This window comes from Populus trichocarpa, chromosome 9 (assembly GCF_000002775.5).
Source record: "Populus trichocarpa isolate Nisqually-1 chromosome 9, P.trichocarpa_v4.1, whole genome shotgun sequence".
Lineage (NCBI taxonomy): Eukaryota > Viridiplantae > Streptophyta > Magnoliopsida > Malpighiales > Salicaceae > Populus > Populus trichocarpa.
The window spans coordinates 11,704,659-11,721,707 of NC_037293.2; the positions used below are offsets into that span (position 1 = coordinate 11,704,659).

Consider the following 17,049-nt stretch of genomic DNA (forward strand, 5'->3'; position numbering starts at 1 on the left):
GTATTTAACATGATTCTCTCTCTCTCACACACCTTAAATTATGCATCTTATTCGAAGGAAAAGAATAGAAGATTGTAAAAAAATAACTAGAAGATTGAGCTGCCAGTTCATGTTAAAAATAAATAAATAAAATAAAGATAGGGAGAAAAAGAGGGCAAGGGCATAATCTGAATACCGGCATCATTTTCGAGTTTGTGACATGATCATGTTTTGCCTTTAATTCCATTCCTTGGCTTCGGTGAGCAATATAAAGAGAGAAGAATAATTGAAGGAGCAAAATGAGTGATGGGATTTTGGTTGATTGCTCTTTTAAGGGACGGGGATTAATTTCTTTTTAGTTACTTCTTTTGATTATAGACAGAAACCAACTCAGCGGATCGACCCGGTCCACCAAGACCTAGACCAGGACAATTCAGTTAGAAAATCTAAGGAATTCGAGGTTTTTTTAATGAAAATTTAGGTTAATAGAGAGCAGGCCGATCAATTTATGATTCAGGTCTTGGGTTGGGTCTAACCCAACCCGACCCGAGACAGTTATATAGTGAGATTAATCATTAAGGATAAGGTAAGAAAGTTGGGGGGAAAAAATTGAGAACAGCTATATAAGACATGGAGGAGTCAGGAGTGTGACAAGATGTCTTGGGTATTATACGATAGAACAAAACTTGTGTGTGAATTTCCGCTACAGACATGATTTATGGTAGCGAAATTTGGACCCCGCAAAATAAATTGTCTGAAGAGCCAGTGACCCACCAACTGCTACTCCCAACACACCTAGGGATAATGAGAGCAAGAAAGTTGCCTTTGTTCACCCCCTTTTTTTTTTTTTTTTTAATTGTCATTATTACTTTCATTTGACTCTCGCCTCGGAATTAAAATTAGGAATAATTAAAAAAAATTATATAATTTGATCTAATTTTTTTATATTTTCATAAATTATATTTTCTATTTTATGATATATATATTCGATAACAGTTTACATCTTCAATATTATATTTTATTTGAATCTTTTATCTGATTGGGTGTGTAAAGTATAATTTATGAAAGTATAGAGAAAATAAAATTTAGATTAAATGATATGAGATTTTTTATAATATCCATTAAAATTAAAATAATTATGGAGTAATATACTATATAAGTTACTATTATATGAAATAATTTTTTTTAATTAGTGATGATCTTGCAGGCACACACAACCTTGAATAAAAAATATCATGTGGTTGCAGTTGGGAAGAAAGACCTTTAAAATAAATGCAACCTAGAAACTAACTAATCATCCATAGTGAAATATATTTTATTTTTAAATTCTTGGTCAATAAGCTCCTCCTATTAAATGAGGTTTATTATTTCCAATTTTATTTTATAGAAGGTGGAAAAATAGGTGATGTTTAGTTCATGGAATTTAAAATTTATTATTAAAATTATTAATCATCTAAAAAAGGATGTCTCAATAAATAAATAAATATAAAATACGAAGTCCACAACATATAAAAAATCAAATAAAAAATTAAGAATACGTGATATATTATACAAATTGCCATGTAAAAAACAAACATGAAATCAAGAATTGTGATGCATGAGCTATTTTAGGAAAATATATATTTTTCTTTGTTAATTTTATTGTTTTTTATTTTTATTTTTCTATTCTATATGATGGTGCTTTTTTAGTTATTTTTCTATTTGGAGAGAACAATTTTCCTACTTTTATTTTTATATTCGATATTATTAGAGTTTTTTATTTTTTTTTTCTATATAAAGAGTTGTAATATGTTTTTGGCGAGTGAAGATATAAATAAATTTTTCTTTCTATATTTTTTATGTTTTTAATCTTTTAAAGATTTCGACAGGTAAAAAACCTTTATTCTTTGTTTTCACGCAATTCAAATTATGAATAAATTTGCTTTATAAAACTATAAATTATTCCAAAAGAATCCCCTTCCCGTCTCTCCCCAACTCTCCAAAGAAAAGATAGATACTCATTAATTAGTTGTTTGAATTTGTTTATCTTAGAGGTCCAGCAAGAGTAAAGCAAAGCTCTGGTATTTTGGGTCAAAAGGTTGCATAAATAGGAGAAAAGAAAAAAAAAACAAGCTATGATTTAATACTTTGAAAAGCTAAAAGCAGTGATTAAAAGGAAAGCAGAAAGGCATGCCTTGTGATTTGCACATGCAGGTGCTAATACTATCCTCATTGTTAATGAAACATAATAATTAATGGGATGGGAAAAAGGAGGAAGAAGAAGAAGAAGAAGAAGAAGGTTTTAAACGACGAGAGGAATCCGTCCCAAGAAACATAGAAAACAATCCAAGTTGAGCATTATGACACCTCCTTGAGTACAAGTGAAGAGAGAGGAGGCATGCTTTTGTGTTATGGGCCACCGGATGGTTTGGCCCTACACCAAGGGCATGTTCCCTCATTATGACCAAGCAAACTCTCATGCTGTAGACTGCTGAATCCACTCCTCGAAAACTGTTTGAGAGGGATCTTGGGTTTTTAATATATATATATATATATATATATATATATATATATATATATATATGATCTCCCCCTCTTTTTTCAATGGCTAGGCTATACATAAAGGGTAACTCTTTTTTTTTTTATTACCCTTTTAATAATTTAATTAGTTTCAGAGGTTGATTGAGTTGGATCTCAAGGATGTTAAGATAATCAAGTGACTCATACTAGTAATTAGAAAACAACCATCATTGTTAATTATTCAAAGTTGTTGTAGCGTTGTAAATCATCCTTTCTTTATTCATAAATTCATTGCACACATGATAGCTTAGCAAGGTAATCAGACATCCTTATTTTTAATTGTCATTCATGGCACGTGTACTATATTTTATCCATACTGAAATTACAAAAATATTATTCTCAAGAAATAAAAAAACCAAGAATTGAAGCATATTTTATTTTTTTCTTTTAATTTTCTATATTGATATTCAAATTGATAGATTACACATTCCAATTATTTTCTGATATTTTTTATAAAAAAACTCGAGATAGATATAATTTCTTTATTTTTCAAGAATAATATTGATTTAAGAAGGTTTGGCACTCTAAAACTATCTTAAATATAAAGAAAAAATTAATATTTCCAATCCCAGAAATCATAAACCTGATATTCTTACAAATTAATTCCCACATGCAAAGGGAAACAAAAGCATGACCACAAAAGACATAACAGGAGGATGAGAGAAGGAATCGAATCTGTGAAGAGTACTGCAACACCCTAAGCACAATTACTGGAATCCGTAATTCATAGATAATCGTAATTCCTAACAATGTTTCTATTTTATGGTCCTAAACACCTGAGAAAAAAAAAGGTTTTGTTAATTAGTACTTAATTAAAGCGGATTGATCTGTCATCATTAACTCATAATCCATGCGTGGCTAAAGCTTTGTATTTCTTGGTAAGGGAACAACTTTATTCTTCGGTTTGGTTACCGAAAAATAAAAGTATTCCAAATTTCTTTGTTGTTCATACAGTATTTAAATGCTGGTAATCCCTGTGTTAGGTAGCCGTCGAAAGCAGCTAAGATCATCAGGAAACGTGAGAGCAACAATCATAAAGAAAACAGAGAATCCTATCGGGAAGAAATTCTTCTCCTTTGGCTTTACATGATTCCAAGAAATTCTCACCAACCCTAATCACCATTTGGCATCTTCCTTGACCAAAAACAAAATTACCAGCATTGAATTTTGTATAAACGTACCCACCTGAATATATATTTTTTTTCATTGAAAGGTTTATTGGGTTTTTATTTTTATTTTTTGTAACTGATCTGTCTCAGCCGTTCTCAGCAATGAGTAGAATTTAACCACGATTTACTTGGGGCCACAGCACATGCATGATCTTTTCTTTATTTACACGTTCATCAGTGCTTTGAGATTGGCTTACACTTTATGAAACTTCACAGAAATTATACATTAATAATGAAGGGAATTTTTAAAGAACACTTGGCTTGTAGCCAGATTAGGTTTTGCCTATCAGCAATAACTTTTTGGTTATAGGGTAGAATACATGAATCTATTCTTGTCAGGAAAGCTAGCAAGTATCATGTCGTGCATGCTGCAACTTGCTAGTGATGATAGTATAGAGGACCTAGTAATCAGTTAGAGCCAACTGTTTTCTGAAACAATTGGAGTGTGCACCCCTACAAGACTGGAGAGTTGAAGAGATCATAATACCGAGGAAAGTGTCAGAATAGAGAGGAATTTAAATGCGACGGTTTGATTATGTCAAATTCATGCTGATATCACCAGATGCCATCAATTTGCATATATATATATAACACTCTTTTTTCGTATAATATTTCTCTCATTTATTAAAAGTTAATCGAATATATATCATATTTTAAAAGTTAACGATGAAAATCGAATTTATAGTTAATAGGTTGAATGAATCTCTCCTTACCCCTTGAACCCATCATGGGACAGAACACCTATATATATATATGTCTAATTAGCTACAATTTAAACTCGTTGAAGGTCGAACCATTAATTCTAAACCTCAAGTTAAACACCTCACTGGCCTGAAAATGATTTCTTTCTTACCTCTTTTCTTTCCAAATATGCCAAATTAACTTCTAACGATCACCAAAAGGCGCGTAGTCATTGACTATACAGTTGGAAGTAATTAGCAAGGCTCAACATTTTGTCATAAAACAGTTCAAAAACAGGCATGGAAAAAATGAAAACGGAGTCAGAAGAGAGCAGCATACAATAATTTTTGTATAACTAATAGAGTTGTTGCTGTCTCACATTTGACTGTACTACTCACCTGCAAACAATTTCCTGAAACAAAGGGGCGATGTATTTAATCTAAGCACACTGAAGGCTGACTTCTACACAATTTGCTTCTTGGTCATCATCACCAGAAGCTACTGCAAATAAAAAAAAAATTGATGACCATCGATCCCAAAAACACCCAGCAAATAAACAAGAAGAGTGTCAGCAACTTGCACGCTTTCCCTCTTCATTAACTTATTCACGCCACCGCGCGTATCCTCTCATTTATTATTTCCTTCTGGTAAATAAAAAATAAAAATAAAAACATCTTGGCTACTAAATTGCATGTGCAATTTCAGTTCTCCAAGCTAAAGAGCATTGAAAATATCAATTATAGTAATGTAGAGTGAAGAATGGATATTTGTATATTGGTAGTGTTGTGTGGCAACTGAGATCTGATAGTTTTGCTGCTTCTGGGAAGTTGTAAGCTCTATTTCCCTGGCGACAGAATTACAGAAACTAATACCAACGAAAATGACACTTCGTATTCCGTATTAATTTTTTGCACCTGTTTTTGTTTTTTTAACGTCGTTATTGGATTAGCCAACTCTGTTGTTATTACATCTACATCGCTAAGTTGCTTACATCAGGGGCGGAACTAGGGAGGCAAGCAGGGGCGGCCTCCTGCAAAATATTTTAATTTTTTTTATTATTTAGTGTTTATATATAGAATAATATAGTATTATTTTATTTTAAATAAATAAATTTTTTAATAATAAATTATATCTTGAGTTTTCACCCTTTCTATTAATCCCAGCTTCCATGTATGACCATAATAGAGGCACAGATTTTCCAGCATAAATATCTTACCATTTGTCATAATGCATTTGATAGTCTTTGCAGGAAATACTATCTCTTTGAACACTACAAGCCAAATTGATAGAGAAAATGATACTATTGATTTCTCTTTAACTGCGCAAACCCCGGGACTTACTAGCTTAGGATTTAACTAGAACGGTTTCAAATTAAACAATCGATGAAGTCAAAACACAATTTATTTATTTTTTTAAAAAAATCAAAATTATATTATTTTAATTTTTCTAAAATAAAAATATATTAAAACAATACCATTTTAAATTGATCCGAATTAATCTAAGTTGAGCCAACTAACTCGTCACCTATACCTTAGGGTAGGTCATGCGACTTTGATTTAACAACTAGACCCGTATCTTTCCACCATACCCATACATGAGTTCGAAGAACCATAATATAACCTTTACTTGAGTAGCAGCAGAAAGTTGGTGACTTGAAATTAGTGACCATGAATCCAAGACAATAAGTGACAGATGAAATGATATAACTCCAATTTTTGCGCACAAAATAAAATAAACTAGGATATATTGCCCATGAAGTATATCATTTTAAGACAAAAACAAATATGACGAAAATTGCACTGACCATAAAGTGGAATGCAACACCGGACCCGCAAAAACAAGTTAAAATGGCTTGAGTATGGGCGTTCTAGCTTGTGATATGCCGGTCTATTTTATTTTATATTTTCAAAGTTTTTTAAAAAAATTTAAATTTTTTTTATTTTTTTATTTACTTTAAATTAATATTTTTTTATTTTTATAAATTATTTTGATGTGGTGATATCAAAAATAATTTTTTTTTAAAAAAAAAAATTATTTTAATATATTTTCAAATAAAAAACTCTTTAAAAAACAACCATAATAATTTAAGTGAGCTGTAGAATATCAAAAAAGATTGATTCTTAAGAACTCTTTACAGCAGCGAAACAAATTTAAGGCATTTCAATCATTTGAAAACAACTAAATGAAGAGAAATTACAGTGTTAACTCAGTTCATATATATTGACTTGGCCAAACACCATTATCTGAACACATAAAATTAGCCAATCACAACAATGGATTCTACCACATCAATCAATCAAACTGGCTTTCGTACATAGATTAAACTATATAAGAATTTTCCTAGATCCAAATTAGTCTTTGGACATCCTCTAAGTCAAGCCTTTAAAAATATGTTTGGCCCAGATCCAAATCTCTGCTAGATTTTCAAGGATAACGAGTAGAAAAGAACATTAAACCATACAAATCAAATGAATCTCCAACATCTCATTTCTGAGAAAACCCTCTGACCAAATGGCCAACCATTGATAGGTATAAAACATTCGCATTTTATGTCAAGCAGGTGAATAAAAATTACGTAACTCAGGAATATACAATATGGATGCCACCACCACAAGAATCTCTTCTCTATATGGATTTCCCAAAATTATTGATCTTTGTGGAAATTTCTAGTGCTGAAATTAACTACACAGTCTCCACATGTGTACCATTTTATTCATGCACTAACTGGATACAAAAGTCAGTATCATAATCATATTCAGATACTGTTATCACCTCAGTGGAAATTTTAAATTCACAAATGATCAAAGGACATAGAGAATAAAATCATCCTGCCACTTATCACAAAACCAATTCATCACATGGTAGAGTAGAAGAATTTCATGAGATATCTCAAGACTTTGACTATTAAATTAAAGGCAGGTAAACAAGCATGTTTAGCAGTTGACCTCAGGAAACTTGAATTTCAGTTTTGAAAAAACTGATTGCCATTCAACTATTCGTTCTTTGCCGCTGCAAGCACCAGCACTAGATGGGACTGATATAATTAGCAAATCTACCTGTAATCAAAGTATAAAAAAATAAATTGTCATAAAGCCCTATTCTTCAAGTGATCCAAAATGCAATTAGATATTTTAGCATGTAAAGAAAAACTGGTGATAGCTTTACCTTATATGGATTGCAAAAGCTGCTATACACAAATAGGAAAAACATTATTTTCAACTTGATTAAGTTCTAAACTAGTTGGAATTGCTTAGCTTTTCCTTCATTCAATTCTGTTAATAACGATTTATCTCTACTACTTAAAAGGTAAACAAATGGAAAGTACATTTCAGCGGGCAACATTGGATATTCAATAAACACAGACAACTCACACCCACAAACTAAAGAATAATCCTTGCCGATCTTCCTTAAATCCAATACAAGTTCCTCAAATTTTCATCAGCACTTTTTCTAAATCAATTGAAGTAACCAAAGGATAGGCAAAAGGCAGACCTTGATCATCAAAATCAGGGTTAAGACATTCATCTTTGTTTCCAGGATATGCCTTTGATCTTTTGCATCATGGAACCTTCCCAGTATCTAAAAATCCTTAGTACTAACTAGAACAGAAAGCTTTCAGTAAAATCTGTTTTATACCGTTCTCATGATACCAAGCTGACTTAGGATTTCGCAACTGCACATTTCCCAAAAGTAATCTCACAAGCCCCTTGCCTCCTTCCTCTCCATTCATTCGCTAGAGGAAAATTCATCTTTGAAAAGCAACTGGTGGGTGATACTTAGTTGTTCTTTAACCATTCTTCACAGTAGAACAATAAGCTCAAATTTTCACTTTCATAGAATGCTACAATCCCCCCTACAAGTTATCAAAATTGCAGAAGAACAAGCTCAAGGCAACAAATCTTCCAATTCTGACCAGTTGGGCCCTAAGAGAAGTACTCAAAACTGCTTGACAGTGCCGGATTCATGGCAAATACGACTCCCAATTCCTTTATTCTTCAACCCAAATCTTCCCTTTACATTTTTAAATCACGAATAGTATTCAATATCATTTTGGATAATTAAAATGCCATTCATTTCATTTCAAAGATATAAAAGAGAGAAGGGGTTGAAAAGAAAGACCTTCAGAGGAGGTGCTGACTTCGCTTGGGAGTTTGGATACAAGGCAAGCAGAAGCAATGGCGCTGTGGACAGGAAGAAGCGAGCTCAATTCTCGACGCACCAATCTCGAAGACGAAATGCGGGAGTGACAATGGAGGGTCAAATTGGGAAGACGGATTGGAGAAGAAAATTGAGAAACAGAAACCCTAGCTGTTGGTGATGCTGATTTTTTTGTTGCTCTTAGTGCTGCTCGCATTATGTTGGAGGTAGACCTCCCTGCACTTGCCCAATTTGCCATTTCCAATCTCCTTTTCTTTCTCTCCTTCAACCCTAAAACCTCTTTAAAACCTCAACAGTCAACACCTCTTTCTGTTGATGATGACGTTGGATTCTGGTCCATGGGCCCTCTCAATTTCACAAGGCCCATAATAACCACAAGTCCCACCCTTTGCGTTTTGCTGGGCTTGTATAGAGTTGCTAATTAGTGATAGATATATTTTTTTAAAGTATTTTTTTAAATATATATTAAAATAATTTTTACAATTTTTATTTTATATTTTATATCAGTATATCCAGAAAATATTTAAAAAATATTAATTTAATATTTTTTAAAAATAAATATACTTTGTAAAACACATCTAAACACAACTGAAAATCTAATACTAAAATAACAAATCTCTCTTTTCGACATAGTTATTAATCTAGCCAAATGGGTTGAGCTGCAATCTGACTCCGGCCAAGTTTTATTTCTAAGATAGTTGAGTGTGTTTGGTATTATGGTAGTTGTTGTGGTTGTGGTTGGAAAAAAATTATTTTAATAAAAGCATTTTTTTTGTGGTTTGTACATATATTTTGTATTTGGTTAAAAATATTGTTTAACTTTATTATGGTAAAAACATGTTTGATTAAAATTGTAGTTGCGATTGATGTTCTACATAAAATTACTAAAAGGGCATAAATAAAATAGTTATTTGTGTTAAGAGGAAACAAAACATGTAGTCCGAATAAAAACCGGCAAAAAAAAGAATATGGTGAAATTACAGATTCTGTGATAATGAAGGACCGGAAAATAGGGCAGCCTCGTGGATTTGGCTTTGTGGCCTATTCAGATCCATCTGCTGTTGATCAAGTCATTCAGGATACTCTTATTATTAATGGCAAACAAGTACGATTTTGCTGTTGGATTTAAATACTAAGCATCATCCTTTTCTCTTCTTTTTTTTTTTCCCCAAAAAATCCGCGAGCAGGGAATCGGCCAGTCAAGGTGAGTGTGTGAGGTTAGTGTGAGCTCGGCATGACAAAGGGAAGCACAGTAGAGAGAGCACGAGAAGATCGCAGAGAGGAAAAGTAGCAGGAAGGAAACGGTTTGAGGTCTGTGCGAGGTTGAGACAAGGAAGCTGCAGGGAGGAGGACAACGCGATGAGACGAGGGAAGCTGTGAAGGAGGAGAGACGATGGCAGCTTTGTTTGGGAGGCGAATCAGTGGAGGAGGAGAGACAATGGAAGCCACAGTGGAGGAGGACAAATTGGACTAATTAATTTTTTTGGTAATGAACATTATTGTTTGCAACGTTTTCTGAACATTAGTCACGACAAAAACCAAGCAGAGTTGCTTTTGCTACTCCTGCGTTTGGAACGCATATTTGTGTAAGACTCGGGCGGTTAAAATTGTGATCAACTGTTAACCAAACAGCTTGCAAATTAGAAACGCACGAAACGTGGACTCTACCACTTAAACAAACAAGTATAATGCAATCATTTGCAAGTGTTTCTTGTGTGGTTTTCTTTGTGATTAGTGAGTGTGCACTAATTTGTGTTCGTTTTGTTGGTTGAGTGGACAGTTATTACCGTTGTTCTGTATCCCATCAGACGAATGAAACGTGTCACGGCAAAACCTAAGTTTTTTTTTTTTGTTTTTTTGAGAAAAAAATAAAAAGACATGAATTTTTAACGTTGTTTTAACAAATTCCCTTTACCTGATAAAATTGTAGCCTGTTGCCTACTGGACTTTGCATTTGATTTTAATCTTTATAGCAATTTCAAGCTTGATTGGTAACTAAAAGATTATTATTCCAGTTAAAATATTTGCTCACCATTAATAGTTTAAATTATCTTGATACAAAAAATTCTACATGGCCGACCGAACTAGTGGGTATAAGGATTTTTTGATGTTGCCATTAATTATCAACGGACAAAAACAATACCGAGCTATTTTTTTGAGTTCAAATCATACCATTTCACTGGCCTAAGTAAAACGCCAAGAGGTTCTATCAAAATAAGAAAAAGTTAAGTGATTGCCGAACAGATTCTTAGTTGAAATTTTCCCTCCAAAATAAACACCAGCTCACTCTGTATAGGTATGCATTTGCCAGGACGCAAGAAAAAGTTACGGAAATGAACAGTAATTGGAGACAAAAAGTAATAGCTAAAACATGCAAAGACTCGATATAGCTGGAGTACAATTTTCAGTAATACTCGACTGTCATAGAAAAGAAATGAAAACTGAGCACAATTCCTACCCCTCCATAAGCGACCTTAACAACAAATGAATGCATCAGCAGAAATGCTGAAGAACGACTTAACCAGGATTTCTCGAGAAGTAAAAGGAAAAAAAAAAGGAGAGAGAAATGCAGAGAATAGTGCAAAAATACAACCAAATAACTGGCTAACAAAATCACTCTTCCATTGCCTGATTTTGCTCGCTTTTTGGTTGGGAAACCTGGACTTTGATCTTGGGTAACGTGAGAGATTGATCTTGTCGAAGCACTTGAGGAGCCTTGACCAGGTGAATAGACTGCTCCAATTCTTTTTGTGCCTCCCTCCGCTCCTTGCCTTTCCTGACCTTCAACCTGCCAAAAAATTCAATTAATATCTATAGATTAAAAAAAAAGTACATCTAATAATGCTGTCTCGTAAAGGTGATGATAAGATGGATGTAGAACCTCTTCTCTATGTGGTTTGCTGCCCGGTCAGATCTGACCTTATCAATTTTCTTAATGGCCTTCAGAGTATTCTCAGCAAGATTCCGGTCATATCTCTCAGGCCTATTTCGCTTTCTCTCAAACTCGAAGGTCGAATCCTTTTCAAAAGAAGAGAATGAGAAACAGGACAAGCACGGTGATGAAGTTGAAGGATTTAATTTTTGAATCCAAAGATGACAGCAGCTAAAGACACAAGTGAAAGTGAAAGGTGTCCCCTAACCTGGGTCATGTCCTTTCCATGCAATCTTCTATAGGCCTTGGTCCATTTTACTTTGCGAGGGTTCCTCTTCATTTTGAAGTTCTTGTGGCACTTGGATCTGCAAAATCGAAAAATCTGCAAAAAAGGCTTGACTGTTGAAAACTTGATGCCCAACTTTTTTAAATGACAATATCATAAGTTAGATCAGTAATATAAATCAGAAACTCACAACTGTATGAACTGTCAAGCAAAATTTCACTGGACAAACAATAAAATGCATTACTGACTAGTACCCTTGATAACAAAACATAAAACAACCTCCAAAGTGATAGCCAAACTTAAACTAAAGAACAGAAATCTAATACCATTGCTGCAAGTTCAATCAATTACTATTAATCTTCAAAACCTTTGCATAATCACATATTTTATTTTCAATCTCCGACCCCTAAATTCCTGAGGCTAGCGAACCAAGCCCTCGAGTACCCTTGATAACAACAAAAAACAACCTCCAAAGTGATAGCCAGATTTAAACTAAAGAACGGAAATCTAATACCATTGCTGCAAGTTCAATCAACTACTATTAGTCTTCAAAACCTTTGCAGTGTCACAAATTTTATTTTCAATCCCCAACCCCTAAATTATTGAGGCTAGTGAACCAAGCCTTAAGCTGGTACAAAAACACACAACCTGAGATCACCGCTGATTAAAAGGTCAACAAAATGTAGACAAACTGCATGCCAATCTGACATGTGAACAATAACAGATACAACAATACCAACTCTTCCAGACGCAGACGCAACTAATAAAAAGAAACTTGCTTAAACTACGATGAGCTCACCAAATCAACGGTCAAAGAGAAACATCATGACTTCACTGACTTAGAAGTAACAATCTCATCCCCCCCCTAAGCATAGCCAACGACAATTTACAGCTATAAACCCTTCACTCTCGAATTGATTCAACGTATACCATTTGCATCCTAGGTTAACAGCCGCAAAATAAATGACATAAACCAATATTTTACCTTAGCATCATTGCGGACAAACTGGATACCGTGTCCTGGGTATACCGTGGAGGAGCAGAACCAACACTTCTCCAACCTCATCGCGTCTCTTCTTTAAAAAACAAAATCCAATTTCTGAAGTAGCAAACAAAACATATAAAGAATAAACTAATTGCCAATAATCCGTTAACCACGAGAAATTGTCACGGAACCTCAAATTCTTTGCAATTTACTTACAGCAAGAAAATTAGGTGACAATAATAAAAATCGATATCGACAAAAGTTAAGGTATTTGAGCAGAGATTGGTGACTTACGGATTTTAAGACTTCGGTTTGTTGTTGTTGTTGTTTCCTGCAGGATTACTGGGTGAGATGCCTTGATTCGTTGTTCGGGTTGAGGAAGAGGAGAGGGGCGGAGGAGAGGGCAGGAAAACCCTGCAAATTAGGGTTTAAGACGGAGTTTTTTCCTTGTTTATAATTGTCCCGGTTAGTTTATAAATTTACGAATTGACCCCATTCAAAAAATTTATTTGTTAACCGCCGTATATAACATTTTGTTTGTGTTATGTCAGGCCACAACTTGCGGACAAAGTTACTTTATGATATTGTAGTCTACGTTTTTTAAACAAATTTAATTTTTTTAGTTTTGAATTAATTTTTTTTATATATGCTAATATAAAAAATAAATTTAAAATATATATATATATATATATTATTTTGATATATTAAAAAAAAACACTTTAAAAAATAATTCACACCACTCTCTTAAATAGCACTAATCTAAAAATAAATTTACCTAATGGATTAGTTTATTAGTCATTAAAATAATTAGAATCAATTATTTTTATTAAAATTGCATTATATCATTTTTTTTTGTTGGTTTGATTGGATTTGATCAAGTGAATCGCGCGAGTAGAAATCTAATTAGATCAACCAATTTTTATCAAGTTAATATATGATATCTTATTAGATTCAACTAGAAACTCTTTCCGAATTAGTTTTTGAGCCTCAAATTTTTTAGCTTCATTTATCAAGCTAGACCGGACTAGGTTTAACACCTATAATTTTGTTTTTCATTTTATACATTAATATCCTGGTAATATGATGAAAATAGATGATATTGTTATTTTTAATTTAATACTGGACCTATTGTTTTTATTACCGAATTGCACTTAGGTGTTTAATTTGATTTCTGCATGTCAAAATCTACTCAATTTGATAATATTTACCTATTTTTATACCTATTTTCATAGTTTATTTTTGCTTGAAGCCATGATATTTCTCGATTTAAAACGTATTATTTTTTACTATGATATGTTTAGTTATGCTTGTTAAGCATGACTGAATTTTTTAAAAAGCAATTATTTGCTATATGAACAATAGTTTTCACAAAAACAAGTGTGTTTTCATTTATTTATTTTTGCTAAACAATTCACTTGTTTTATTCTTTTTCATTTTTTGATTTCGATAGTTCATACTATTGGATTTAATCCTTTCGGGCCTCTTGCTAACGATCTATTATTCCATGCCAGGTATCTGGGCTTTCCATGGCTGCAAGGCCGAAGTGTTTTTTCTTCCCTTAATTCAACCCATTGAATCTCTGTTTTAGCTTACCTTGTGACAGTGTAAGTAGAAGCAAAACATTTATATCACGAATAAGGCAATTTTGGACAGGGTTTTTTTTAAAAAAAAAAAATTACCTCAATCAAGTTTATCAATTGTTTTTATTAAAAATCATCCCTATTTTCATAATTATAAGATTAGGTATAAGATCTAACCTTATTTAGACATGAGAATAAAGGATTCAAGACAGACAAAAAAGAATAAAGTTTATTCGAAACAATTGCCATTGTACAGGACAAAAAAGAAACTGTTTGATTGCATCTCTACTTCCATTCATCGACGATTCAAGACAGACAAGAAAATAAAGGAGATGATTGTTGATGAAAAAAAGACATGTGCAATAGTAATCTGTGGCACCCATGCAAAAGCCAGTATAAACACAACCAAGTGTTAAGCAATTGGGTAAAGGGCACATCAAACACAACAAGGCAACAACTAATAATGAGCTTCGCACATTTAGATATGGTAGGGCCATTTCATTTCCAGACCAGTTGACACGGGTCTCTGTCAAGCTCGAACGGCTAGCTGGTACTTTGGTAACATATACTAAAACACTGCTGCATATCTGGCTCTCTGACCATGGCCTATGGTTCCTGGCTGAAGACAAAAGAGCCGTTGCTTTCTTCCCTCTTGGGGTATATCTTCTTCTTCCACTATCACATTCCAGCTAGCAGCAGCAGCCCTTCTGTTTCTAGTTGTAGTTTCGTCAATTGCTTGTGGAATAAGGCTATCGTCAATTATTAATTATTATCTGCTGTCCATGTTGCACATGGCTCTTTGAGTTGTGGACCATCTATCCATTTTGCCAGCTTGTTTCTTTAACTTGCCCCAAGAATCATTGTGATCAGGCTCTGGTGGTTTGGTGGAAGAAATAAAGCTATGGATGGTGGTGAGAGATCGACGATCTTGTTATCAAGGGCTATCATATTCTCAGCCTGTTTTTTTTGTCTCGATGTATTCTCAGGTTCCACGTTATCCATCTCAAGATTAAAAGATTGGTGTGAATTTACTCTATATATATATACACGTTTTGGTTAGAATATTTATGCTAATTTGCTTTCTAAAACTTATTCCTGAATATAGTTTATATACATCTCAAGCCACATATTCATGATCCATTGCTATTTTCTATGTAAATGATCAAGTTTTACACAGATAAATAATTAAATGATCAAGCTTTTTAGAAGAATACAGGTAAGAATATATATGAAAAAATGATACTAAACATGTGTGTGGATGTTTGACTCGATGAGGATTTGTGGGTGGACATATAATTATGAGGTTGATAAACACATATATACAATAAATTGCATGGTGGCATGTGTGATGATTTTTAAGCTCCAACTTGGTAAACGGATCTGTTTTCTATATTATTATTTTTTATGAAAATTATTTTATCACGTAAACTCTCGAGTATGGTAATAACATGTGAAACGACGAAATCCCCCCCCACAATAACACATTTTTTTTAAAAAAAAACAACTAATTTTACCTCTACTTTTTTTGGTTCGGCAGATATTGAAATCAAATCTTCTTCTGGGTCATCCATAATAATTTAAAATAATTTAGTTTTTTTACTATACTTTTCACGCACAAGGCCACACCACTGACGACTCTCTGAGGAAAAGAGCCTTTTCTTTCGGAAGCAGCAGATTAGGGAGAAGAACTTCGATTGCTCCATGTTTAATTGTCTTTTTCAAGGAACATTCAATGTCACCCTCGCGACTGGTATTTAATACCAAAATAAAAAGCCTCAAATCTTATTGGCTTTGAGATTTCAATCCATGTCAATTTCCGTGATACCCTTTTCTTCTGTCACCGGAAAACTATGCTGGACTTCACCACCCACAAGAGGTGGCACTTCCTTCATTAATTATAGGGATTTTCTACCTGTCCTTTTCCCCTTACCAATCGGGTGAAAAAAGAGTTTATGCTGGCATGCAAGGAATTAGTTATCTTCTCCCTCTTTTTTATGATTAAAAATTAGATACTGTTTACTTATTATTTCTAAGTAGAGGAGATAAATAATATATAAAAAAAACATGAATTTAATTTATTTTTACTTTTGAAAAAATATAAAATTATTATGAAATCATCCCATAAATAAATTTATTTTTTTATCCCAATCAATATGTTTTTTTTTTTATACTTGTTTCTTTTATCTTAAGACACCGGTTAAAATTTTATGATGTGCTATTATTTATTTATTTATATGTGTATGGTTATTTTGTACTATCAATCATTTACTTGCGTTTGGTTGGCAGAATTTAGCGTTGCAGCTAAAAGAGACCGGTGGAAAGGAAGAAATTCAATTATTTGTCAAAGTTGATGGAAATTAATTAGAGTATGCATTGATTCAATCCATATCTAACGTTAATCAATATCTCTTTTAGCAAATGCAGCATGCTTTGCTTAATTCTGACTCATGAAACTCCACGTCATGATTCGTAAGTTGAGGCTTTGAAGGGGCAACTTTAATACCACAATATTAGACTAATTCAATCATACTTCTATGTATTGACAATAAAATTAATACATGTTTATCAATATTTCACATAATCAGATATCCTTACCCTTAATATCTTCATAATACCCAAATCAGTCAATGTTATCTTTGATAATTGTTATATGCATTATATAACTTATTTAGAATCCAAGTTGGATTTGATTTTAAATTGTTTTTTTTTAAAAAAAGAATTTACATAATAATGTCATTTTATAAGTTAATATATTTAATACTGTAGTTCAACTATGTTTT

General features: G+C 32.9%; 2 protein-coding genes across 2 annotated transcripts; both read right to left on the minus strand.

The window, feature by feature from the left end:
* Positions 1 to 7,061: 7,061 nt before the first annotated feature.
* Positions 7,062 to 8,839, minus strand: LOC7474935 (uncharacterized). The gene is made up of 2 exons (XM_002312860.4): positions 8,508 to 8,839; positions 7,062 to 7,444 (listed from the first exon to the last, which is right to left on the minus strand). The coding sequence occupies exons 1-2, from the start codon at positions 8,782 to 8,784 to the stop codon at positions 7,413 to 7,415; spliced, it is 309 nt and encodes a 102-aa protein (XP_002312896.1). The 5' UTR covers positions 8,785 to 8,839; the 3' UTR covers positions 7,062 to 7,412.
* Positions 8,840 to 10,890: 2,051 nt separating this feature from the next.
* LOC7478624 (probable ribosome biogenesis protein RLP24) lies at positions 10,891 to 13,169 on the minus strand. Its single transcript, XM_052455568.1, has 5 exons — positions 12,984 to 13,169; positions 12,690 to 12,803; positions 11,687 to 11,800; positions 11,428 to 11,564; positions 10,891 to 11,334 (listed from the first exon to the last, which is right to left on the minus strand). The coding sequence occupies exons 2-5, from the start codon at positions 12,768 to 12,770 to the stop codon at positions 11,160 to 11,162; spliced, it is 507 nt and encodes a 168-aa protein (XP_052311528.1). The 5' UTR covers positions 12,771 to 12,803; positions 12,984 to 13,169; the 3' UTR covers positions 10,891 to 11,159.
* Between the last annotated feature and the right edge of the window lie 3,880 nt (positions 13,170 to 17,049).